The sequence below is a fragment of the Telopea speciosissima genome, chromosome 7 (assembly GCF_018873765.1).
Source record: "Telopea speciosissima isolate NSW1024214 ecotype Mountain lineage chromosome 7, Tspe_v1, whole genome shotgun sequence".
In the NCBI taxonomy this organism is placed as follows: Eukaryota; Viridiplantae; Streptophyta; class Magnoliopsida; order Proteales; family Proteaceae; genus Telopea; species Telopea speciosissima.
Window position 1 is genome coordinate 22,124,567 of NC_057922.1, and position 26,976 is coordinate 22,151,542.

Here is a 26,976-nt window from a genome sequence, read left to right on the forward strand (position 1 = left end):
AATTATTGCTCACCCTTAGAGAACTAAAAAATCCCATTTAGTCAAGTGCTTTTGCATGCGTTCTTATTACCTCACACACTGGTGTGGGCACTACATGACTAGGAGGCACTACATGACCAGGCAATGATCTCTTCCCCTTAATGACCATGCTGACTTTTTTGTTACTTCGAAAGCAAAGTTCCCTATGTTACACCTTCCTGTATTGATTTGCACAGGAACTGCTGACACAATTTTAAAAAGACTAGGATGGAGTTATTGTTTTTTGGTAGAAGGAAGCATTATTTTGGTGGCTGCAGGTATTCTGGTTACAGGTCAGCATGTGGAAGCCTCAGTTGCGAGCATAGAGAAAAGGCTGAGGCAAGCTCAGGATCTGGGGATACATTTGACAGAATTGTGGCATGATTGTACATAAGTGGATCGTTTGCTCCCAGAACTGACTTTGACAACTTGGTCCTGATCACTTATTCCCAATCTAATCAATATTACAACTTGTTCAAATGGAGTTTTGTTTAAATTTTTGCCTGACCCCAACATCCACTCCATTTTGCCTGGCTTCGCTACTAAAGCCTTAGAAAAACATGTTTATTTTGAGGTTACCAAACAAGATGTACCTTTGATATTTTGATTAATGAATTTGCTTTTGTTTATATATTAAAAAAAAAAAAAAAAATCTCAAAATGTTGAAAGTTAAGAAATGCAATATTTAATACACTTTGTTTCCCTCTCAATTATAATACAATTTTTATTTGAAATGAAAGGATTCACCCTCATTGAAAAAAATGTATTATCTTAAAATAACAAAAAAAAAAAAGATTATACCCATTTTTTAATACCGCTTTAGTTACAAAAAGATAATTTTTTAAAAATTACTTAACATTGAAAGTTATTGAAATTTTTATTTTTTATTTTTTACAATGAAGTTATTCATTCTTTGGTTCTTGGTAAAGTTCACCATGATAAAGATAATACCTTCTTAGATACTAGTTAAGGGAAAGAGATTCTTCTTTGGGCATCTAGAATGTATACATGTACGTTGGCTAATGGGAGTGCACACACAAGCATCAACTTGTGTGGAATTTTCATTTTTTTCCATTAAGATAATGCAGTATTTTTGTGTCTAAGCGCAAGAACCACGGGCTACGCAACTAGGTAGTTTTATTTTTGCAATTCTAAATATCATGCATAATCATCATAAATGAATACATACACTTGTGATGAAAAACAAAAAATACACTTGTGCATATACTACATGCATGATGATGCATGTAACCGTCACGCGAAAACCCTACAAAAAAATCTTACTATAACGTATCAAATATCAAAGAGTCAAAAGAATCATATGTTAAAAGTCAGCAAAATCTAACGACATCTACACCTTTATCTTACCCAAAGGAAATAATCCATCTCTAAACTTGGTTCATCACAGCCACCACAACAATCACAACAAAGAAATTCCATAGAAGAGAGCATGTTTTTTCCATTACAAAAGAAAAATAAAATAAAATAAAATAAAAAACACCAAAGAGAGATTTTAAAAACTATCCTGCACCCAACTCTTCATTTTTTCACAATCCCCCCTCCCGTTATACCCTCTGACCACACATCTCCACCTCTCTCTCTCTTTCTCTCTCTAAATAAAACAACAACACAAAACACCTCTCCTTCTTCTTTCTTCTCTCTATCTGTGAATAAAATCAAACGGGAAAAACAATCAGAAGCAGAGAGAGAGAAACCAAAATCAAAACAAAACCAAAACGAGGAACCGAACAACTCTGTATTTCCCACCCCCATATCTCTCTTCTTTCGTATCCGATGAAGCCTAGCCAATCCGAAGCAGCTTCATCGTCGTCCACAACTGCCTTCTCCGACCCACCACAGCAACCGCTAGCGGTTCCGGCGACGACATCGTCATCGGCCGCATCGGAGAAAACGGCTTGTTTATCGATATCAGCTGCAGAAGAACCTGCTGGGTCCCGCGAAGGGGGCGGCCAGGAATCTGTTGCCGTGGAACGTCGTGGAGATCATTCTGCGGTTTGTCGATGGACGGTCGTCAATTTCCCCAAAGTGAAAGCTAGGGCACTATGGAGCCGTTACTTCGAGGTGGGTGGATACGACTGTCGTCTCCTCATTTACCCAAAAGGAGACTCTCAAGCCCTCCCTGGTTACTTCTCCATCTACCTCCAAATCATGGATCCTCGGGGTTCCTCTTCTTCTAAATGGGATTGTTTCGCTAGTTATCGTCTCTCCATCGTTAATCACCTCGACGAGGCCAAGTCCATTCAAAGGGACTCCTGGCATCGATTCTCAAGCAAGAAGAAATCTCATGGTTGGTGCGACTTCACCCCTTCTTCCACAATTCTTGATCCCAAAGCTGGTTTCCTCTCCAATAACGACTCTGTTCTCATCACTGCCGATATCCTCGTATTGAATGAATCAGTTTCCTTTACCCGTGATAACAATGAGTTACAGTCTTCTTCGTCGTCATCCTCGGTTGGCGTCGCAGGTCCTGTTTCTGATGTATTGAGTGGGAAGTTCACTTGGAAGGTTCGTAATTTCAGTCTTTTTAAGGAGATGATCAAAACCCAGAAGATAATGAGCCCCGTTTTCCCTGCTGGGGAATGTAATCTTCGGATAAGTGTCTACCAGAGCTCTGTCAATGGGGTTGAGTATCTCTCAATGTGTCTAGAGAGCAAGGACACCGAGAAGTCTGTCGTTTCCGACCGGAGTTGTTGGTGTTTGTTCCGAATGTCGGTGTTGAACCAGAAACCTGGGCTTAGCCACATGCACAGAGACTCGTATGGCCGCTTTGCGGCGGATAATAAGAGTGGGGATAACACAAGTCTCGGTTGGAATGATTACATGAAGATGTCGGACTTTATTGGGCTGGAGTCGGGGTTCCTTGTCGATGATACTGCTGTATTCAGCGCATCATTCCATGTGATTAAGGAGTCCAGTAGCTTCTCTAAGAATGGGGGGTTGCTTGGAGGGAGGAATGGTGGAGCCAGGAAGTCTGATGGACATCTGGGTAAGTTCACTTGGAGGATTGAGAATTTTACGAGGTTGAAGGATCTTCTGAAGAAGAGGAAGATTACTGGTCTCTGTGTCAAGAGCAGGAGGTTTCAGATTGGTAACAGGGATTGTCGCCTCATTGTTTATCCCAGAGGTAAGATCATAATTCGCTTTGTGTATTTGCTTTATTATCTCAATATAATGCTCAGTTTGTTAATTCTATCTATAGTTTTAAGGACCATATTTCGACATCATTGCTGTAGCACTAATAAAGCTTAGTACTTATGATCATTGGAATATTGGATTGAATATAGATGTGGCTTTTAGGTTCAAACTTATCTGCTAGAAACTATTCAGGCACCACCTTTTTTAAGTTGTTTAGGCTGTGAAAGGAAAGACACAACTGATGGAATTTCCACTTGCACTTGATGCCATCAGGGCAGTCTCAGCCACCATGCCACCTTTCTGTATTTCTTGAAGTCACAGATTCCCGAAATACCTCCAATGACTGGAGTTGTTTTGTTAGTCATCGGTTGTCGGTTGTGAACCAGAGAATGGAGGACAAGTCTGTTACAAAGGAGTCACAGAACCGTTACTCCAAGGCTGCAAAGGACTGGGGTTGGCGCGAGTTTGTGACGCTTACCAGTCTCTTCGATCAGGACTCTGGGTTTCTAGTTCAGGACACTGTTGTGTTCTCTGCAGAGGTGCTTATCTTGAAGGAGACCTCTATGATGCAGGACTTTTCAGCTCAGGACTCAGATACAAGCAATGCAGGTTCCCAAATTGATGGGGTCGGGAAAAGAGGGTCATTTACATGGAAGGTAGAGAACTTCTTAGCCTTCAAGGAAATAATGGAAACCCGTAAGATCTTTAGCAAATTCTTTCAGGCTGGTGGATGCGAGCTTCGGATTGGTATGTAGATGATGCTGTTTATTTTTCCCATTCTTAACTGAAGATGCAGTTGTAGATGTCCACTTTACACTTTGCCTTGGTCTTTTTATGGCTGTCTCAAACAAGTTGCCGCTTGTCTTGCTACTTAATTATGCCAGGCTATTTAATTACAAAATCAAAATGCAGGTGTTTATGAGTCCTTTGACACTATATGTATATACCTGGAGAGTGATCAATCTGTTGGGAGTGATCCAGATAAGAATTTTTGGGTCAGATACAGGATGGCTGTGGTGAATCAAAAGAATCCTGCCAAAACCATGTGGAAAGAATCCTCCATCTGTACAAAGACATGGAATAATTCTGTTCTTCAATTCATGAAGGTCTCTGATATGCTGGAAGCAGATGCAGGATTTCTTGTGCGCGACACAGTTGTTTTTGTTTGTGAGATTATTGATTGCTGCCCATGGTTTGAGTTTTCAGACTTAGAGGTTGGTTTTTTTATGCAAATTTTGTCAATTTACCTTCTATTTGTCATAGTGTTTATTTTTGTCAGTGTAGTCCTTGTGGTTTAGAATGCCTCGCTAACAGCTATTCCTTTTTCTTAGATTCTTAGATGGATCTGCTTGTCTTAGAAAAAGGGATGTTAACCAAAGAAGTAAAATGGTGTTTTCTTAAAGGAAGGGTTGATTGCTTTTATTTTAGGGGAAATTGCTTAGATCTATCAGGTGGCAAAAAGATTTACAATATTGGTAGATGTAAATTATGTTTTACAATTACAAGTTACCATGTTGAAAAGATTTACCAAATCCCAATATGAGTTAAAAAAAGATAAAGAAACAACCTTGTTGAAGTATATCGAGCTCATAGGAAGTTAAGGTATTCTCATTCTAATAGTCTGATCGAGATTCCCTCCTATGTGTCTCTTATGTTTGTGGTTTATAATTAGGATTACCTAGTCTCCTAGTCCTAGTTTCTATTTTCTGTTTTGGATTCTATTTTTCCTATTGTAACTAGGATTCCTTATATGACTAGGAATCCCCCCTTTGATTGTAATCTAGTTCATATAAATAAAGGTAGTGTGAGGGAGACTGTTAAGTTCGATTATTCTTAACAGCTCTTCTCTCTTCTTCTCTCGCTTCTGGTTTTCTAGTTGTGCAATCTGTTACATGGTATCAGAGCACAGCCATTAATTGGTTGTTACTCTGCGATTCTGGTTTGAAGATCCTTTCAAGTTCTTCTTAAAGGGGTGCAGCACCCAATGCTGCATATTACAAGAAGTTAAAACCTAGATGAAGTTTTCAGTTGAAAACTAGGGTTCTACTAATTATCTACAGTGCAAGATCGATTGGAGATTCTTCATTAAAGTTGCGGTTTCTTCTTGAAGACTATTGCAGCAATTTTATCTTGAAGATTATTAGTATATCTATTTATGACCTTGTCAGTGGATCATTGTTGAAGACTGAAGACCTTATCGACAAAGTATTTCTGTTCTTTTTCCTTTGATACCCTAGTTAGGGTGGTATTTCTCCAATCGATCCTTCTTTTTTTTTTTGGTGAGTTTTTGGGTTCTGTTTCCACTCTCCCAGAACAATACTTGGCTATGTATCTTGCGGTCATTGGAGTTAGTAAACCCCAAAATTGATGCTTGTTGAGATTTGGGTGTTTAAACCCTAATATCCACTGCCGATTGTGTTACTGCTGCTGATTTGGGTTCTTAAACCCTAATATTACTACTGCATACTACTACTGGTTTTTGGTTATTTTGAACCCTAATCTGGTTCTATTCTTTGCCGATTGTGTTGCTGCTGTTGATTTGGGTTCTTAAACCCTACCATTACTACTGCCGAGTATACTACTGCTGGTTTGGGTTATTTCAAACCTTAATCTGGTTCTATTCGAGAGCCGATTGATATTTTACTGCTACTGTTACTTTTGATTAATCGGTCCTTCTGATGGCTGATCCTAAACCACCAATGGACAATGTCCAAGTTCAAATTACTACTATTAAACTCTCCGGAGTTCCGAATTATCTCTTATGGGCCCAGGCAATGCAAGCTTACATTCATGCCAAAGGAAAACTGAAATACATTACTGTAAACAGCAGTGAAAAATAATATTAGAATGATCTTTTCCGATCACCAAGGCCCTTTATTTATATAGAATTGAAGTACAATTAATCAAAGTACAAATAGGAATGTTGCCTCAGTCCTAATCCTAGTAGGAATTCCTAATACAAGTAGGAATGCCAGAATAGGACTCGGCTGAGGGAAAAACAATAAAACAAAGGGAAAAAATAAAAGAAGAGAATCATAATCTGACAAGTACTACTCCTAACTTGACTAGGACTAATCCTAATCAGCTAGGACTAGTAGGACTAATCCTAATCTAACTAGGACTACTTACCCCAATTGGGTAAGCAACCTATTTCAACAATCCCCCTCAAGCTGGAGCAAAGATGTCGATCATGCCCAACTTGACTAGATTGGGATGAAACAATTTTCCAGACAATCCCTTGGTGAAGATATCAGCAAATTGATCCGCAGATGTCACAAAGGGAATACAAATCAGCCCATCTTCTAACTTCTCTTTGATGAAATGCCTATCCACCTCAACATGCCTGGTACGATCATGCTGTACAGGATTGTGTGCTATGCTGATTGCAGCCTTGTTGTCGTAGTACAACATCATAGGAAGACGAATAGGAACACCAAGATCTTGTAGCAAACCTTTAAGCCAGAGTAACTCACAAATACCTTGTGCCATAGCTCGAAACTCAGCTTCGACACTAGAACGAGCAACTACATTTTGCTTCTTGCTACGCCATGTGACAAGATTTCCACCTACAAAGGAGCAATACCCAGAAATAGACTTGCGATCTGCAGAACCAGCCCAATCAGAATCAGTGTATGCTTTTATCCGTAGATGACCATACATAGACAGAAGAATTCCTTTTCCAGGAGCTGACTTCAAATAGTGCAAGATACAAAGAACAACCTCCATATGAGAAGAGTATGGATCATGCATAAACTGGCTCACAGTACTCACGGCGACAGCAATGTCAGAACGAGAGTGTGAGAGACAAATTAGCTTCCCTACAAGTCTTTGATACCGGCCTTTATCAACAGGCTTACCCTCTTTTTCCTTGAGTCGAACAGTAGGGTCCATAGGAGTATCTGAAGGATGGTAGCCTAACAACCCGGTTTCAACCAATAAGTCTAGGACATACTTCCTCTGAGAGAGAAAAATGCCTTTAGAAGATCTGGCCCCTTCAATCCCAAGAAAGTATCGTAGCTTTCCTAGATCTTTAATCTCAAATTCTTGTCCAAGGAAGGTCTTCAACTGTCTGATCTCATCACCATCATTGCCGGTAACCACTATATCATCAACGTAACTATAAGAACAGTGAGTTTTTCACCAGCCCTCTTTATAAAGAGTGTGTGATCAGCATTACTCTGCTTACAGTCCACAGAAATCATGGCCTTGTGGAACCGGCCAAACCATGCTTGAGGTGACTGCTTCAGCCCATAAAGTGTACGCTTCAGCCTACACACTTTTCCTTGGTTTCTGTCGCAAGAGAACCCTGGTGGAATGTCCATAGACACCTCCTCATCCAGTGTTCCATTTAGGAAGGCATTTTTTACATCTAGTTGCTGCAAATCCCATCCAAGGTTGACTGCACAAGATAATAACACACGAACAGTATTTAACTTTGCAACAGGTGCAAAAGTTTCCTGGTAATCAATGTCGTATGTCTGAGTGAACCCCTTGGCCACGAGTCGTGCTTATACCTATCCACAGTGCCATCCACCTTCTGTTTCACCACAAACACCCATTTACATCCAACGGTTTTCTTCCCAAGTGGAAGAACCACAAGCTACCATGTATTATTTTTCTTCAAGGCTTCCATTTCTTCCATCATAGCTGCGTTCCACTTTCCATCTGATAGAGCTTCCTGCCAATTGTTAGGAATACGAACAGAAGAAAGAGAGGAAACAAAAGCACGAAAGGATGGGGAAAGGGAGTCATAAGAAACAACATTAGATATGGGATGTTGAGTGCAAGTCCTGACCCCTTTGCGAAGAGCAATAGGTAACTCAGGAGAAGGAACATTACCAGGTGGAGAGGCAGGTTCTGGATCCATGTTTGGCAATTGGATGGGTACTGGAGCAACAGTTGATTGAACCTGCTTATGTTTCCTTGCATAGGTCTTCATGTTACTAGCATCAATCCTTTTCTGAAATTCACTAATAGTCCTCTGGATAGGAGTCTGGACAGGGGTAGATTGCTCCCCCTGAATAGAAATAGTCTCCCCCTGTATAGGAACCTCTCCCCCTGACTCAGGGGTAGTATTAGGGGCAGGCCGAACAGGTTCAGACTCATGGTAAATAGACTGAAGTGGAGGTGGAGAGTTAATAGTCAGCACATCTTCACTAACACTCTCCCCCTGAAGAGGTGGGGACATATAATATGGAATGCTTTCATGAAAAACAACATCCATGCTGACAAAAGTCCTGTGGGATGGAGGGTAATAACATTTGTACCCCTTCTAAGTAGCAGAGTATCCCAAGAAAATGCAGCGGAGACTACGTGGGTCAAGTTTACTAGGGGACCATGTATCCCTGGCATAACAAACGCAGCCAAACACCTTAGGTGGAATTATAAAGGAAGAAGAGCCACGTAATAGCTCAATAGGGGCTTTGGAAAGAAGAACATGACTGGGCAGCCTATTAATTAAATAGGTTGCAGTAAGGACAGCATCTCCCCAATAAAGGGAAGGGACATTGCGAGCAAATATAAGAGCCTTGGAGGTGGCGGTTTTTCCTCTCAGCCACACCATTTTGGGCTGAAGTGTCAACACAACTGGTCTGATGGAGAATTCCATGGGCAGCAAGGTATTTTTGGAACTGACCTTCCATATACTCTTTCCCATTGTCACTCCTCAAAGTTTGAAGAGTGGCATTAAATTGGGTTTTAACCAACTGATGAAAGTGCTGAAAACATGAAAAAACTTCATTCTTTGTGTGCATAAGGTATACCCAAGTGAACCTAGAATAGCAGTCAATAAAAGTGACATACCACCGATGTCTAGACAGGGAAGCTTTCCTACTAGGACCCCACACATCAGTATGAACAACATAAAATAAGGAAGAGGATCTGTTATTAGAAATAGGATAAGTTGAACGTGTCTGTTTAGCTAAGACACAAGGCCCACAAAAAAAGTCTTCCTTGTTACAGTCTTTAACTAATGCTGGAAATAAATTTGATACAGTACCTAAAGGGGGATGGCCTAGCCTGGAGTGCCGTAATTCAGAAGAGAAAGATGCCGACGGTAAAACCTAGGTAGGTGTAGGATCGCCATCAAGCAGGTACAATCCGCCATGCACTTTACCCAATCCAATCGTCTTCCCCGAGTCCAGTTCCTGAAAGACACAGTGAGTGGGAAAAAAAGTCACTTTACAATTCAAGGATTTAGTGATACTGCTAATGGAAAGAAGGTTAGTTGTAAATTTGGGAATATGCAACACAGATGACAGGGTAAGAGAAGGAGAACAACCAATGGATCCTTTCCCTGATATGGAGGAGAGGGACCCATCAGCAATTTTGACTTTATCCTTACTAGAAGCAGGAGAATATGTATTAAAAAGGCTGGAAGAACCTGTCATGTAATCAGTAGCACCGGAGTCTATGATCCATGGAGTGGAAACTACTGAGGCACAATGACCAGCAAAGGAAAAACCTGTACGGGCAGAGAAGGAACCTGAATTGGCAGCAGATGTGTTCAACAGACGCCGGAGAGCTTGAAGTTCTTCCTGGGAGAAACCAATGTCAGTAGTGGGAGTTGAAGCTACACTTTCAGTGTGATTGGCTTTGTTTTTTGACTTGGCACGACTACATTTAGCCTCAAAATCAGCAGGCTTCCCATGAAGTTTCCAACACTGAGCCTTAGTGTGATATGGTTTGTGGCAATGATCACACTTCACAGGCTCTTTAGTAGTAGCATTAGCAACAACACTGTTAGAAGAATTGTCAGTAGTGGAGCTAACAGTTTGCAAGGCTGATCTTTCAACTTTAGGAGTAATCATCATAGCAACCCTCCTTGTCTCTTCACTGTGCACATAAGAAAAGGTTTCCTCCAAAGTGGGGAAAGGAACCCGAACAAGAACCTGCACCCGAATAGGATCATACTCATTATTGAGGCCAGCCAGAAAATCATAGACCCGAAACTGATCTACATAGGTGTGGTAGGCAGCAACATCAGTAGTGGTAGTAGGCTGAAATCGAGCATAGTGATCCAATTGCTGCCATAAACACTTGAGGGCAGCATAATACTTAGTAACAGTCATCTCCTTCTGAGTGGTATTTTGAAGTGTTTTCCTGATCTCATAAACCTAAGCGACCATAAGTACCCTTGACAGCAGTCCATATCTGAGTAGCAGTGTCAAGGAGAAGATACTGACTAGAGAGGTCAGTGATCATGGAGTTCAGAACAAAGGACATCACCATTGCATCATTGGCAGCCCATTTAGTACGAGCAGACCCTTCTTCAGTAGGTTGTTTGGTGGTGCCAGTAAGATGGCCAGTAAGTCCCCTACCAGCCACGGTTAGGGATAATGATCTGGCCCAAATTAAATAGTTTGTGCCATCAAGCTTAATGGCAGCAGCATAGGGAAGAATATCAGTCCTATTCTGATCTCCTCCAGAAGTAGCCGAAGTAATCTCTGAGTCACCCATAGTGCAGCCAGGCAGAAATCGATCCTTGAATTTGGAAAAAAATTCAGATCTTCAAAAAACAGCAGCAGTTGAGGCTGAAAGAGAGGTCGAGTGCAGCAGTGTAACCAGGGAATTAACCCTAAAAAAATCTTCTCAAACAACAGCCCAGAAAGCCAAAATCGATAAGGTTGAGTTCATAGTTGTCATGGCGTCGCCATGGCGCCGCCATGGCGTCGCCATGGCGTCCTGGCGCTGGGAGAGGTGGCATATCGAGCTACGCCATGGTGGATGTAAATATATCGTTCGATATGGCTTCCATGGCGTCGCCATGGACGCCATACCACGATATGTTGGCATATCGGTCGATATTTTGACAGGTTAATCTATATTTTCAATTTTTCATACTTTCATATACACTAATGGATATTAGTTACACTTTCATGAATTAAACCATAGTGGCATAGTATACTAGTAGTAGTGTAGTACACTTTCATGTTGATTTTTGATGTTATAGGACATATATTATAGCATACTAAATGACATTAAAAATACAGAAAATAAAAAATTAAACATGGTCGACATGCTCGCCATGGCAACGCCATGGCGGGCGACATGTCGATATATCGACGTGACACCCTTCCACCGACTTGGATCGCCGTGACGCCGTGACAACTATGGTTGAGTTGAGATCGATAAAGGGAAAAGAGGGGCTGGAACTTGAGTGCTTCAGTGTATGATAATTCAGATATAATAGATGCTGTCCAGAGGCCTGCAGGTGGTGCTCCACAGTGAAGAATCAACCTTCCATGTCAATAGTGTCGATCTCCAAAAAAATAGAAGCAGTCCAAATATTGCAGAGAGAGGCAACAGCAGCTATCGTAATTCTGTATTTACGGCATGAAAAAAATTGAGGTGTGATGGAGGGCAGCACTTGGACCATAATAGGATCACCTCATCAGTGCTGCCCTTGAAAGATGGAAAGAACCAAGGGAAGGGAAAGAGAGAGAGAAGAAATCGATGGAGAAGATGGAACAATGTGGAAAAGTTTTGAAAAAAAAACCTTAGATCAGAGAAGACTGCTTTGATACCATGTAAACAGCAGTGAAAAATAATGCTTCAATGATCTTTTCCGATCACCAAGGCCCTTTATTTATATAGAATTGAAGTACAATTAATCAAAGTACAAATAGGAATGTTGCCTCAGTCCTGATCCTATTAGGAATTCCTAATACAACTAGGAATGCCAGAATAGGACTCGACTAAGAGAAAAACAATAAAACAAAGGGAAAAAATAAAAGAAGAGAATCATAATCTGACTAGTACTACTCCTAACTTGACTAGGACTAATCCTAATCAGCTAGGACTAGTAGGACTAATCCTAATCTAACTAGGACTACTTACCCCAATCGGGTAAGCAGCCTATTTCAACACAAATGATCCTCCTCATCGTGAGCCTATTAATTCTACCTCAATCACAGCTCATGATGAGTGGATGCGTGAAAACTCTATTATCAAGATATGGTTATGGAACAGTGTTGAACCTGCAATTGCATCCAATGTGATGTTTCACTCCCTTGCTAAGGATGTCTAGAATGATTTGCGTGAAGGTTTTTCTCAAGAAAGGAATATCTCCCGCATGTATGATCTCTATAAGAAATTTTTTACTTTCCAATAGGGAGACAAGTCCTCGAATGAATACTTTGCTAGTTATAAGGGCATAGTTGAAGAACTCCAGATACATCAGCCCCTAACTACCAATATGGATCAATTGAGACAACGAAGAGATGAGTTCCATGTTGCAAAATTTCTAGCTAGATTACATTCCGACTACCAATCTGTGAAGAGTCAGTTGTTCACAGGGGAGAAGGTTCCTTCTCTCAATGAAGTTTTTCCTCGCATTAATCGGCTGGCTAATCCATCCAAAACTGATACTACACCCAAGGACAACTTAGCTTTTGTTGCCATTCGTGGTCGAGGACATGGTCGTGGCTGTGGCACTAGTGAACGAGGTACACGCTCTTAAACCACTGACAGGTCTTCCTGCCAATATTCTTATTGTGGCAAACCGAATCATACTGTGGATACCTGTTGGGCTAAACATGGAAAACCTGAGTGGACGAATGAACTAGCGGCCAATGCAGCCATGACTGACACTACTACTAAAAAATCTACTGGTCAAAATGGGAAAAAAATAAGGGGGACGGGGTCACTCAGAGGAAATCCAAGAACCAAGATTTCAGTTATTTTTGTAACAATGAATTACTTTTTGTAAGATTTATTTTGTGTTATCTTGGCCAATTTGCAACTGTACTGCAGATCACACAAGTATTCCTCCATTTTGTGCATGAATATAACTTTCAACTTATTGGGATCTTCTCATGCCGAGTACATTCCAAGTATTACATATTCTTAATTAGTCTATAACTTCTGTAATGTTTTTGCCTGAGATCAAAGAGCGCTTAGTTTTTTGAAATTTTATGGAAATTGTTTTTGGAGGGCTATCCACCTTAAGATCTTTTATGTGCTTGTTTCTTGTTATCCTTTCCTAATTAATTTAACTAGGAAATCATATAGATGTAGTTCATTATACATATTGGGTTATTGTTGTTGCATATTTATCAATTCCAAAGCGGCAGTTTAACTATTTTTATTATCTATTTCTTTTTGTTGTACATATTTGTCAATGATCAACATCTGGTTTTTCCTTGGTCAGGTTTTTGCTTCTGAGGATGATCAAGATGCTCTGTCAACCGACCCTGATGAGCTTATTGATTCTGAAGACAGTGAAGGAATTAGTGGTGATGAGGAAGACATCTTTAGAAACCTTCTTGCCAGAGCAGGGTTTCACCTTACATATGGAGATAATTCTTCACAGCCACAGGTCACTTTAAGGGAAAAGCTTTTAATGGATGCTGGTGCAATAGCTGGTTTTCTTACTGGGCTTCGTGTCTATCTTGATGACCCTGCTAAAGTAAAACGCTTGCTTCTCCCAACCAAGCTTTCTGGCAGTAATGATGGGAAGAAGGACGTCACACGGCCAGATGAATCTTCTCCCAGTGTGATGAATCTGCTGATGGGGGTTAAAGTTCTGCAGCAGGCAATCGTTGATCTACTTTTAGATATAATGGTTGAATGCTGCCAACCTTCAGAAGGAAGATCTGGTGATGATTCTTCTGATACCTGCTCAAAGCCTTCCCTAGATAGCAATGGTGCCAGCAGCCCATCAGAATCCTCTAGGGAAACTGGAGCAACAGAATCAGTGCAATCTCCTGTCTATGAGAGATTAGACTCTGGGGCAGATGAAACTACTCATACGTATGCAGTACAAAGCTCGGACATGAATGGACGTGATGTACCTGAAAAGGCTGTTCCTGGACGGCCTATTACTCCTCCAGAGACATCTGCAGGAGGTCTTCCTGTTGACAATTGCTTCATTCGATCTTCCAAGGTACACAAACTAGTATTCAGTTTTGAAGGGATTTCCAAACTTGATTTCCAGGAACTAACTGGTAAACACATTGCTTTTTCAGACAAAGTGCCCGGAGCAGTCGGAGGAGCTCTTGGAATTGATTGTAAACTCCCTGCGTACAATAGATGGTGCTGTTCCACAAGGTCCTCCAGAGCCACGGAGAAGGCCTCAGTCTGCACAAAAGATTGCTCTAGTAATTGATAAAGCCCCTAAACATCTGCAACCAGACCTTGTTGCTTTGGTACCCAAATTGGTTGATCATTCGGAGCACCCACTTGCTGCTTGTGCACTTCTAGATCGACTTCAAAAACCAGATGCAGAGCCTGCATTTCGACTGCCAGTAAGGATTTTGTTGCATGTATCTGTTTTTGTTTCCTTCTTCCCCCTCAGTTTACTGGGTATTCTTGCATTTTGGATTTTTACTATTTTAGTTGTTAAACTAGAAAATATGTTTTTGATTTTGGATTAGCGTGCTTACCTTTTTTGTTAAGTTTATTTGTTGCTTCATGACCAGCTGAATAATTTTTGTTTGTAGGTTTTGGGTGCCCTTAGTCAATTAGAGTTTGGTAGTGAAGTGTGGGAACGCGTCTTATTTCAAACTTTCAAGCTGTTGACGGATTCAAACGATGAACCACTTGCAGCAACCATTAGTTTTATATTCAAAGCTGCATCCCAATGCCAGCATCTTCCTCAAGCAGTATGATCAAGATTTGAAATTACATAGTTGGAGTTTTTTTTTTTTTTGTTAATTCTCTTATGAGTTGTATTTTTGAAAGATTTTCCACCTTATTCATTATTATATTTTTTGTGTCTTTTCTTGCAGGTCAGAGCTGTTCGGGCCAGGCTGAAAAGTTTGGGCACTGAAGTGTCACCTTGTGTCCTGGATGTTCTAACCAAAACTGTGAGTAGTTGGGCCGATGTTGCTGAAGCAATGTTGAGAGATATTGATTCTGACTATGAGCTTGGTGACAGCTGCTTAATGACACCATGTGGGCTCTTCTTGTATGGTGAAAATGGATTTACTTCTGAAGGGTTGCATTTGGTAGAGGAGCAGGTTGTGCATGCAGGTCGTCATTTTGCTGATGTTTATGTCCTCATAGAGATGTTATCCATACCTTGCCTTGCCATTGACGCTTCTCAAGTTTTTGAGAGAGCCATATCTCATGTGGCTGTATTAGATCAGTCAGTAGCCATGGTTTTGGAAAGACGCCATGCTCAAAGATTGAGTATTAATTTTAGGTCTGTTGCTGAAAGTTTTCAACATAAAGATACAATAGAGAGAAAGACCAACGAGTCATTGTTGGTCCAGGAGGATGATTTTGCTCCTGTTCTTGGTCTTGCTGAAGCATTAGCCCTCTCTAGGGAGCCTCAAGTACAAGGGTTTGTGAGGATGCTACATGCTATATTGTTTAAACTGTATGCTGATGAGAGATATCGGGGCAGGATGTTGAAGGGACTTATTGACCGGGCCACTAGCACTTCGGATAACTGTCGTGAAGTGGATCTAGATATGGACATTTTGGTGTTTCTGGTCCGCGAAGAACAAGGGATTGTCAGGCCAGTTCTAAGCATGATGCGGGAGGTTGCTGAGCTAGCCAATGTGGATCGGGCTGCTCTTTGGCATCAATTATGTGCTATTGAAGATGAAAATATTCATGCTCGTGAAGAAAAACAAGCTGAACTTTCCAGTATTGCTAGAGAGAAAGATATTTTGTCACAAAGGCTAAGCGAATCTGAGGAAACTAATAACCGTCTGAAGGTAGCTGAGTTTATCTCTATTGTCTACATTGCTAGTGAATTACTATCATAAGCTGCTGACTTGTAACAGGAATTTTGGAAGATGATGTAATTTGTGAAATGGGTGGCAGGCAGAGATGAGGGCCGAAATGGATCGCTTTGCCCGGGAAAAGAAGGAGCTTTATGAACAGATACAAGAAGGTGAGAATCAACTTGAATGGCTACGCTCAGAAAGGGATGATGAAATTGCAAAGCTCTCCACTGAGAAGAAGGTTTTTCAAGACCGTCTTCATGAGGCAGAGACTCAACTTTCACAGTTGAAGTCTCGAAAACGTGATGAGATGAAGGTAAAATATACATCCTCTCTTTTCCAGCAATTTTTTTCTGCTTCTAGTTAAGTTTGGATTTGAGCCATTGGTGAAGTTAAGTATATGTGTTGATGTATACATTGATGCTTCCCTTCCCTAATACTCGTAACAGTTCGAGCTTTTAGGTGAAATGGTAACGAACATGGTATCAGAGCCAGGTGGTCAAGTGTTTGTCTCCTGGGAAGTGTATCAGAAGAGTTTTCCCGACATTTCTTCTGCCTTGGTACCACGCGAGAAAATGCCTCGTGAACTCCACATGCAAGGACCATGGGATCTTGGCCTGCATGTGCAGGGGAATATTGATGTATACATTGATGGTGCCCTTCCCTAACAGTTTGACTTTTTAGGTGAGATGGTAGCGAACCAGAATAGGTGACGGGTTTCTAGAAGCCCAAGGGATTAGGTTTCAGAAACTCAGTTATACCAGAATCACAGCGATGTAAAAGTGATCAGAATTCAAGATTCAGTAACAGTAATTGACATGTCAGATTTGAATCAAATTTCAATGGGTTACTCTCTTCAAGTATAGGAACAGAGGATCAGAAGTTGAACTTGATCCAAAGGTCAGATCTCAAGTTTCAAAAGAATCCTACTTGAAATAGGGCTTTCCAGACTAGGAATCGATATCAGCAAGTTGGGAAGATTGAAGCAATAAATAGATATGATTTGGTTAAGCAATAACAGATTGTAGTCCAGATCTAAGAATGGAACAAGTTCTGTTCTTAGAGACTGAAACAGGGGTCAAACAGCAATTGGATTAAATATCACGCTTGATAAATCAGAAATCCTAGTAATGATAAGATTCTGATATTCTACAAGCAGACTCGAATTTTAATACCACGGGTAAGTCCCGATTAAGGTTTCATTGTAAATTATGTGGTCAGAATTGGGATACCAACAGAAATAAAAAAGAAACTGAGAAATTCCAGAACTGTAGTATATGCAGAAATAAACTCAGAAATACGACCTGTTTGCAGAGATTAAACAATGAAGAAGAAATTTAGAGGAAGAAGATATAAGAAGGATATGACCTGAGCTTCACACCGAGGCCTTGAGCAGCATCCCACAACCCTTCCATTGGAGATCAAGTCTCTTCCAGTGGAGATCGAGGCTCTTCCATTAGTGATCGAGTCTTCTCTTGTTGGAGATCCATAGCAAGCACTGTGAACAACATCTATCAATTTTTTTTTCTTCACCAACAACATTCCTTTCCCTAGATCGATCTCAATTGTCAGGGTTTTGCCTGACACCTATCGATTTTAGGGTTTCACTTGTCAGAAGAAGCTGGTATTTTTAGGGCAGTTCTGCCCTTCCTAAAGGAACCCTCGACCTCACTTTCAAGCTGCTTCATTGAAGATTTTTGAAGATCTTAATTTTACACCTTTTTCGGAATCGATTTTTCCCATTATATCGATCTGAATTTTTGTGTGTTCTACCTACACCAATCTGCTATTGGATTTTTTTTTATTTGATTGGGTGATAATGTCCGATCTTACTACTGCTACCTTCGGACATGGTTCGAGAACTCGCGAGATCTCGGCATCGCCGAGTTTCTCTGTTTCGTGAGATCCCGAGATGAGATGCCATACGCATTCTAAAATTACACTTTCTCGGCGAGATCTCGGTATTGTCTCGGTACACATTTTTTCCAGTTTTTTTTTTAGTTTTAAAAGTTCAATATCTCGCCGAGATCTCGGTATCGGGTTAGAACATGGTTTTTACCCATTTTGATTGCCCATTTTTATTAAAAAAGGGCAATGGATAGAACTCAGAAATGTCAATAGTTCTGTCCATAGCTCTCTAAACAAAGGGAAAAACACTCAAACAACTCTCTCCCTCAAATTTCTTCCTCTTTCTTTCAAATCTTGGGTGGATTGCATTGTTTGAAGTGAGATTCAAGTGCTAAAGTGAAGATTCAACTCCAACAGTCCAAGAATCATCACCTATTTGTAGGATTCCAAAGTAAAACTCATATTTGGACTTGTTTTTTGGCAAATTTGGGCATGCCATTGTGTTTAAATGGCCTGAAATAGGCTGGATACCAAGTTTCAGACCCAAAATATGTGTAAAACCCACCGAGTTGGGGGTCCGAGTAAAAAAAAAATAAAAATGCAGCAACTCGGCGAGATCTCGACTCGACTCGACTCGGTTTCTGGCTTGGCCGAGATGCCACCGAGACCCGAGTCTTAGAACCTTGCCTTTGGAGTTGAAGGACAGACAAGGAATCACTATCTTCCTCTTGTTGTTGCCATTAAGTGAATGATACTAATTACCTGATGTGGTCCAGATCTACATATTTTCACCATTGTTGGTCGTGGTTTTACTGGACATCTCACTGGAACCACTGTGAAACCAGTTGATGAGGGTCCTCTCCAAGGTCGATGGGTTTCCAATGATGCTACGGTTATGTCTTTCTTGCTGCACTCCATGCAACCAGAGCTTTCTAGTGGCTATTTACTCCTTGATACAGCCACTCAAATATGGGTTGTTGCAAAAGAAACCTACGGACAGGTGGGGAATGATGCTCAGGTATATGAAATACATAAGAAGCTTCACGACACTACACAGAAGGACTTAACCATCTCACAGTACTATGCTGCCCTTAGGAGTTTATGGCAACAACTGGACCATTATTTTGATTATCAGCCTACCAATGTAACCGACATTGCTGCCTATCGCAAGCATGTGGATAAAATAAGGGTGTATGACTTTCTTGCTGGTTTGAATGTTGAATACGATCAGATTCATGTTCGAGTGCTTAGCAGGTCTCCTTTTCCCACCTTGGAACAATCCCATGCCTTGGTGATGCAGAAGCCGAAACCATGATTAATTTGGCTGTTCTTTGATTTTTCGTTGGAGCCTTTTTATTTGTTTGTTCTTTTAGCCTAGGGTTAAAACAGTCTTTTTCATGGTTTATCTTCTTAGTTCCCCTCCGCGATTTTAGAGGGATTAGTATTTTATTTTATTTGTTTTAGTTGTTTACACTTATACTCCTATTTAGAGTTTAAGTCTATTCTATGTTTTATAATTAGGATTCAGATTAGGAATCCCAACTCCTAATCTGATTAGGATTGCTTTAGATTGATTATTTGTAAGGCCTTTTGGCCCCCCTTTATTATTATAAATAGTAGAATCGTGGGAGGCTCCCCCACCTATTATGTTTGAAATTTTGTTTCTTCTTACTGCTGCCGCCATGACTGCTGCTACTTCTCTGTCTTGTGTGTCATATCAAGACCCCTTGTGAGTTATATCAAGGGCTAGGGTTGGAGAAATCCAGCCACTCCTTGCATCTCGCAGATCGAGAGGTTCTTCTTCTTCTTCAATCAAGCTCTTCGAGTTGCTGCCATTGAAGTTCTTCTATTACAAGTAAGCTGTTACAGAATTCTGCAATTAATTAGTTTCCTTCTTATTCCTTAACCCAGCCTTACATCCTCTATCAATTTCCATAACCCTAATCTCCATTAAATCTGCAACTCCTATTTTAACTAGGATTCCTTCGTAACTACAGATCTGACCATCAGTTTTCATTAAACTTCTAACCACAGATCCCTCACAGCAGACCTTCCACTCGACCTAACCTGCAGCCTTCATCTCAACAACTAAACCGTAATTATTCTCTTCTCCATTTCACCCCAACAACCCTAAACCTGCCTAGACTTAACCAGCCATCAAAACCCAACCATATTACAGCTGAACCTTCCCCTCACAGCCAGTAAAACTCGACCTGACTTTCAGCCCTTAAATCTCATCCTAAACCCTAGTTTCAGCCTAGTTTCTAAAACTGAAAACCCGAAACCCTAACCCTAATATTTCTGAATTCTTATTTCTTATTCAAACCTAGTTAAGACCTATCCTAATAGACTCCTAAGAACCTGCAGACCATTACCCAATAAAACCCTAACTCAATCTCCCATTCCTAACCCTAATTTTGCCCTAGTTACCCTAAACTGCCCATTTGGCCAACCCTAAAACAGAACCTGGTCCTAAGTGAGATTTATTTCACCTAGGCTACATCACTTGGTTCATACTAAAGAGAGACGCTGCGCTGCTATATTACATTCTCCAACTGAGAGATCTGCTCTCCACACCAGATCTGGTTCTATGTTTTCTAATGGGTCTCCACGCACTGTTGCTGATTCTACTAAGGATGTGGTAAAATGTGAACATTGCAATAAACCCTATCATACCAAAGCTACCTGCTGGAAACTCCATGGAAAATCTGCTAACGTTGAGGCTAAACGTGGTCGTGGAAAATCTAAAAATAGGGCTAATCACACTGAATCTGGTACCACCACTCCCACTTCTGAACTTGGTCTCTCCCAGGAAGAACTATAGGCTTTTCGTTGTATGTTAAAGGCTTCCTCTGCTTTTACTACATCGACTAATGTAGTCCTAGGTAGGAGAAGTCCCACTAGGAGCCAGGGGAATAGGATCACCTAACAAGGCTGGCCGATTGGGACAGCTTAGGCTAACTAGGGCAGAAATTAGGGTTAGAGTTGAATAATGGTAATGGGGTTTATGGGGTTTTAATATGCAGGTCTAGGAGGCTTTAATGGTATATAAATATTAGGGTTTGGGAAGGTTCAAAAATTCTGCAAACCTGGGCAGAATCGAGTTGCAGGTTTTAGGTTTAATGGAGGGGTTGTAGAGGAGACTAAGGGCTAGGTTTAAGGTTGAGTGTAGGGAGTGATGTGGGGGATATAGGCTGGAAGTAGGGTTCGAAAGTGATGGCTAAAACTGGAGTTATGGGCGAGTCCTAGTGGAGGTAGGAGTGCAGGTTTAATGGAGAATTAGGGTTTGATGGATGGAGGGGACTGTGGATTAGGTCTAAGGGAAGATAAAGGCTGGTAGAAGAAGGTTTAAAATAAAAACAGGTTCAAACTCACTGTATTGCAGGAACAATGGCAGCAGCTTGATGTCTTGAAAGAGCCTCCCGATCTTCACGATGCAAAGAGTCGTAGGAGTCCACCTACCCTTTACCACCTTGAGATCCACAAGTATGTAATAACTCACAGAGGAGCAGAGGCAGCAGCACGATGGCAGCAAACAAGACTTGAAAGCAGCAAAATTTTATGCAGAAAATAGTGGAGGAGCCTGCCCACGATTGCTTTATTTATAGTTTTAAAAAGGGCCAAAGGCCTTACACATATTCAGATCTGGATTAGGAATCCCAGATCTGATTCCTAATAAAAAAACAACTCCACCCTCTTAAAATCGTGGAGTAGGGGGGGGGGGAAGAATAAACATAGTTTAAACAAAAAAATAAAAGATGCTCTAACAGCCAATAGAAATAAAACAAAATCAGCCAATAGAAAAGAGTCACTTAAATTGGACCATTGGTTTGACCGGTTCAATCTAAGAGCTCAAAAAAAAACTAAGAAAGGCTCCAACACAAAACAGGCAAGTCAAGGCTTCTTCTTCTTCCTAGTGCTTGGACCTGCATCATCGACTCTTGCTAATTCTTCCACCCCATCAGGGTCCAATTTTGCCCGTTCAGGTATTTCATTTGTGGGTCACTGTGCATCGGTAGTTTCTAGTCCATGGATTATAGACTCCGATGCAAAATCATATGACTGGATCCTCTAGCCTTTTCCACAAATATTCTTCCACTTCTGGTCAGGACAAAGTTAGAGTAGCCGATGGTTCCCTATCCTCTGTTTCGAGAAAAGGCTTCATTTGCTGCTCCCCCTCCAGTACTTTATCTTCCGTTTTGCATATTCCTAACTTTACTACTAATCTTCTTTCCATTAGTAGTCTTACTCGAGATTTGAATTGCAAAGTAACTTTTTTTCCATCCCATTGTGTTTTTCAGGATTTGGTAACGGGGAAGACGATTGGATGTGGTAGATTGCATGGTGGATTGTACCCGCTTGATGATGGTTGTTCTCCGACTGCATTACCTTCTCAACTATATCAGAATTCCTTGGTCTCCTCTGAATTACATCAATGGCATTCTCGCTTAGGTCGCCCGCCCTTAGGGACTTTATCTCTTTTATTTCTTGCACTAGTTAAGCAATGTAACAAGGATGAATTTTTTTGTGAGGCTTGTGTTCTCGCCAAACAGACTCGTTCAACTTATTCTATTTCTAATGAAAGAAGCATTTCTTTTTATTCTGGTTCATATTGATGTGTGGGGTCCTAGTCATAAATCTTATCTTCTATTTCTGGCCATCTTTGGTTTGTTTCTTTTATTGACTACCACTCTAGGAATACATAGGTGTATATGATGCACAATAAAAGTGAGGTTTTCTCGTGTTTTCAACACTTTCATAAATTGGTTCAGACCCAGTTCAATGTCACCCTCAAAATCCTGAGTGACAATGGCAAGGAATATATGGAAAGTCAGTCCAAAAATACCTTACTGCCCATAGGATTATTCATTAAACCAGTTGTGTCGATATACTAGCCCAGAATGGAGTAGTAGAAAGAAAAAATCGCCACTTATTGGAAGTGGCTAGGGCACTTATGTTTGCCTGTCATGTTCCTGCCCAATATTGGGGGGATGCTGTCTTCACAGCAACTTACCTCATTAATAGGATGCCCACTTGGGTCCTTGACTCTCGTACCCCTGTTGAACTTTTACATGGCTCCTCCTCCTTTGTTGTTCCTTCTAAGGTCTTTGGTTGTGTCCGTTATGTAGGGATACTCGATCCCCTGGTAAACTTGAGCCTCGTGGGCTCCGTTGTATTTTTTGGGTTACTCTGCAACCTAGAAAGGATACAAGTATTATTATCCTCTCACCAGACGCACTGTGGTGACTATGGTTGTTATTTTTCATGAAGCCTTGTCTTATTATTCATCACCAACTCTTTAAGGGAAAATTTTAGTGAAGATGTAGTGACTCTTGAGGCTCCTCTCCCTCTTTCGCATGTCCAACCTGAGTCTACCTCTGATCCTTCTACTCCACCTACTGCTGCCCTTCTCCCTATTTCAGGTGAAGGGGATCATATACAGAGGGAGCCTATAGATATTCAGGGGGAGCCTATAGATGAAGGTCTTGTTCAGGGGGAGCTCACTCCAGTGCAAAAAACCATTGGTGAATTTCCTAGGAGAATTGATAATTCTAATATTCAAGTCTATCAGAAGAGCCGTACCAGAAGCAAGCAGCTTCAATCCACTGAAGCAACAGTACCCATCCAGTTACCAACCCTGGATCCAGAGCCTATTTCTTCATCCCGTAAGATCCCTTCTCCCGAGTTACCTATTGCCCATTCGCAAAGGTACTAGGACTTGTACTCAGCACCCTATCTCTCATGTTGTCTCTTATGACTCTCTTTCTCCATATTTTTATGCATTTGTTTCTTCTCTTTCTTGATTTTCTTCTGTTCATATTCACCAGAATTAGTAGGAAGCTTTAACAGATGGAAATTGGAAGGCAGCAATGATGAAAGAAATGAAAGTTTTACAAAAAAAGATACATGGGAGCTTGTGGATCTTCCTCCAGGGAAAAGACCAATGGGATGTAGGTGGGTATTTGTGGTAAAGCAGAAAGTGGATGGCACTGTGGATAGATATAAGGCACGATTTGTAGTCAAGGGATTCACCCAGACATATGGAATTGATTGTCAAGAGACCTTTGCTCCAGTTGCCAAGCTCAACACTGTCAGAGTATTATTGTCTTGTGCTGTAAATCTAGGATGGGATCTGCAGCAGTTGGATGTGAAGAATGCCTTCCTCCATGGTGGTGAGCTTGATGAGAAGGTATACATGAATATTCCATCAGGTTTCTCGTGTGACAAAACCCAGGGCAAGGTTTGCAAATTGAAGAGGGCACTTTATGTGTTGAAGCAGTCACCTCGAGCGTGGTTTGGTAGGTTTCACAAACCTATGATTTTTGTGGATATAAATAGAGTAATGTTGATCATACTTTGTTTATCAAAAGGATGGGTGATAAGATTACCATTCTCGTAGTCTATATTGATGACACTGTGGTGATCAGAAATGATGGTGATGAGGTTAGTCGACTGAAGAGGTTTCTGGCACAGGAGTTCGAAATTGAGGATCTGGGAAGGAAACTAAGGTACCTTCTTGGAATTGAAGTTGTCCGATCTTCAAAGGGCATCTTTCTCTCTCAAAGGAAGTATATCCTAGATTTATTGTCTAAGACTGGGTTATTAAGCTGTCATCCTTTTGATATACCTGTGGATGCTAATGTGCGGTTCAAGGAGGAGGGTGAACTTGTTGTTTATGCATGATCCCTACTCTTCTCATATGGAGTCTGTTCTTAGTATTCTTCGTTACTTGAAAGTTCTAGGGAAAGGGATTCTTCTGTCTCCTCATAATCACTTGCGGATAGAGGCTTATATAGATGCTGATTGGGCTGGTTGTCCTGACAGAAGGTCTATTTTTGGCTATTGTACCTTTGTAGGAGGGAATCTTGTCACTTGGCGTAGTCAGAAACAAAATGTGGTTGCTCGTTCTAGTGCTGAAGTAGAATTTCGTGCTATGGCATAAGGTATATGTGAGTTGTTATGGCTCAAGGGTTTACTAAAAGACCTTGGTGTTCTTGTTAGTCCTCTTATGATGCTGATTTGTGACAACAAGGCAATGATCATTATTGCTCATAATCCGGTACAGCATGATCGTACCAAACATGTGGAGATTGATAGGCACTTCATCAAGGAGAAGTTAGAAGCAGGACTGGTTTGTGTTCCGTTTGTGAAATCTAGTGATCAACTAGCTGGTATCTTCACAAAGGGACTACCTGGCCGATTGTTTCATCCTATTCTAGTCAAGTTGGGCATGTTTGACATCTATGCTCCAACTTGAGGGGGAGTGTTTTATGTGCTCCAGAATACCGTGGGGATATTTTGGTCATTTGGGGTTTTATTTTCTTAAAATAAGTCAAGCATTACACTCTCATCGTGCTCTTAACACAAACTCTACTTGCTCACCTCTGAATCAAAATCAATTGTGATTTGTGAATGTCATATCCATAGAGTCCTCAACTTTGTAATGTAGTCCTAGATTCTAATTGCTCAAACTAGAAACCAAAACTGAATCTTTTACCAAAGGATGGGTTCAGTCTAGGATTTAAAACTAAGGAAAAATATTAGGTAAGGGAAAACACCCCAATAAGCAAGAAAGCATATGAGGGAACCAGGATAACAATAGGGACTCAAATATATTAGGTTAGGGATGGGGATTTTATGGGAATTAGGGTTAAGAAGAGGTGTTAATTTGCTGATTCTAGTGAAATATTAAGTTGAATTCAGCAAACCAAACAAGGTAGGACAGAATTGGCAGCAAGGTTTTAGAGAAAAAGGATAATACTAGGGTTAGGGTTTAGAAGGGCGTTAATGGGGTTTGGCTGGGCAGAATTGGCCCATCTTTGGATCGAGTTCTATTGGGGCTGTTGATCACTCGGCCAAAGTTTGGCAGATTTCCCACGGTTGGAAGTGGCTGAACTGAATGGAGATCTTCCAAGAGAAGGAAGGAGATATAGGGTTTGTGAAATAAACTTACTGGTTGATGAAGAAAACCTTGATCTCAGATTGCTTGACAGTAGAATGACAATGGAGATGTAACGAAGAACCAAACGATCCACTTGAGCTTCCCACCGCAAGGTGTCAATCGGATCAAACACCGATTTCTTCAAACGATCCACCCGGGCTTCCCACCGCAAGGTGTTAATCGGATCAAATACTGATTCCTTCAGCCTTGATCAAACATAAGGCAAATCTTCAATGGAGAAGAAGAGAAGAGCAACAAAAAACTTTTCATTAATCAAAATTCGTGTCCAATGCCTTGCTCCCTTATAACCTTGTATACAAAACTCTAAAATACATTCAAACACTAAAAAGGAAGGGCCTAACCCAATCCTTAACCTGTTAGGTAAGCTAAACTGACTAGGAAACTGAAATATGAAGGAAATAGACTCAAAACATGGCTGGACTTATAGAGTCCTAATCCAGCCCAACTAAAACACTTAATAAACAATTACTTGCAACTTAAATTGAACCACATAGATCCGGTTCATTTGAACTAACCCAAATAACTTAAAATAAACCAAGTCAAGAAACAAACTAACTAATCCCATATTCAACCTTATTACCCATAGTTTAGGCCCATAAAAATGGCCTATTATATTGAAAACCCATGGGATCAAAGGCCCAACATGTATATAACCCTACCCTAGACTTATTCCCATTAAAATAAATCTCTTTTGGTGATGTATCTGCATCAGCAGTGATGTAAAAGTGACCAGAATTCAAGAATCTGTGATAAACAGTAATCTAGACCTCAAATTTGAACAAATTTCAATGGGTTACTCCCTTCAGGTATAGGAGCAAAATATCAAAGGTCAGATCTCAAATTTCAAAAGAATCGTGCTTGATATAGGACTTCCCAAACTAGGAATCGATATCAGCAAATAGTTGGGAAGATTCAAGCGATAAATAGATATAATTAGGTTAAGAAATAAGAGATTGAAGTCCAGATCTAAAGATTAGGACAAGATTCCGTTCTTAGAGACTGAAACATGGATCAAACAGCAATTGGATTAAATCAAGCGTGATATATCAGAAATCCTAGTAGAGATAGGATTCTGATTTTTTAAACAGTGACCCAAATTTTAATACCACAGTTAAGTCCAGATTAAGTTCCAATTGTAAATTCTGTTAGAATTGAGATGCCAACAGAAATACACAAGAAACTGAGAAATTCCAGAACTGTAGTATATGCAAAAATAAACCCAGAAGTTCTAACCTGTTTGCAGAGTTTAAACAATGAATAAGGAAGTTAGAAGAAGCAGAGATAAGAAGGATATGACCTGAGTTTCACACCCAGGCC

At 40.7% G+C, this 26,976-nt stretch overlaps 1 protein-coding gene across 2 annotated transcripts in view; it reads left to right on the top strand.

Annotated features, from left to right (window-relative positions):
- The first annotated feature begins 1,695 nt into the window (after positions 1-1,695).
- Positions 1,696-26,976, top strand: part of LOC122668829 — a 39,023-nt gene continuing 13,742 nt past the window's right edge. Inside the window, exons 1-9 of one of the 2 annotated variants that reach the window (XM_043865370.1) lie at positions 1,696-2,462; positions 2,727-3,163; positions 3,448-3,921; positions 4,087-4,388; positions 13,325-14,059; positions 14,142-14,420; positions 14,616-14,777; positions 14,904-15,839; positions 15,949-16,164. In XM_043865370.1, coding sequence (XP_043721305.1) covers positions 1,813-2,462; positions 2,727-3,163; positions 3,448-3,921; positions 4,087-4,388; positions 13,325-14,059; positions 14,142-14,420; positions 14,616-14,777; positions 14,904-15,839; positions 15,949-16,164 — 4,191 coding nt within the window. In that variant the 5' untranslated portion in view covers positions 1,696-1,812. Of the gene's footprint in view, positions 3,164-3,447; positions 3,922-4,086; positions 4,389-13,324; positions 14,060-14,141; positions 14,421-14,615; positions 14,778-14,903; positions 15,840-15,948; positions 16,165-26,976 lie in introns of both variants that reach the window. The other variant, XM_043865369.1, reaches the window with a different exon arrangement.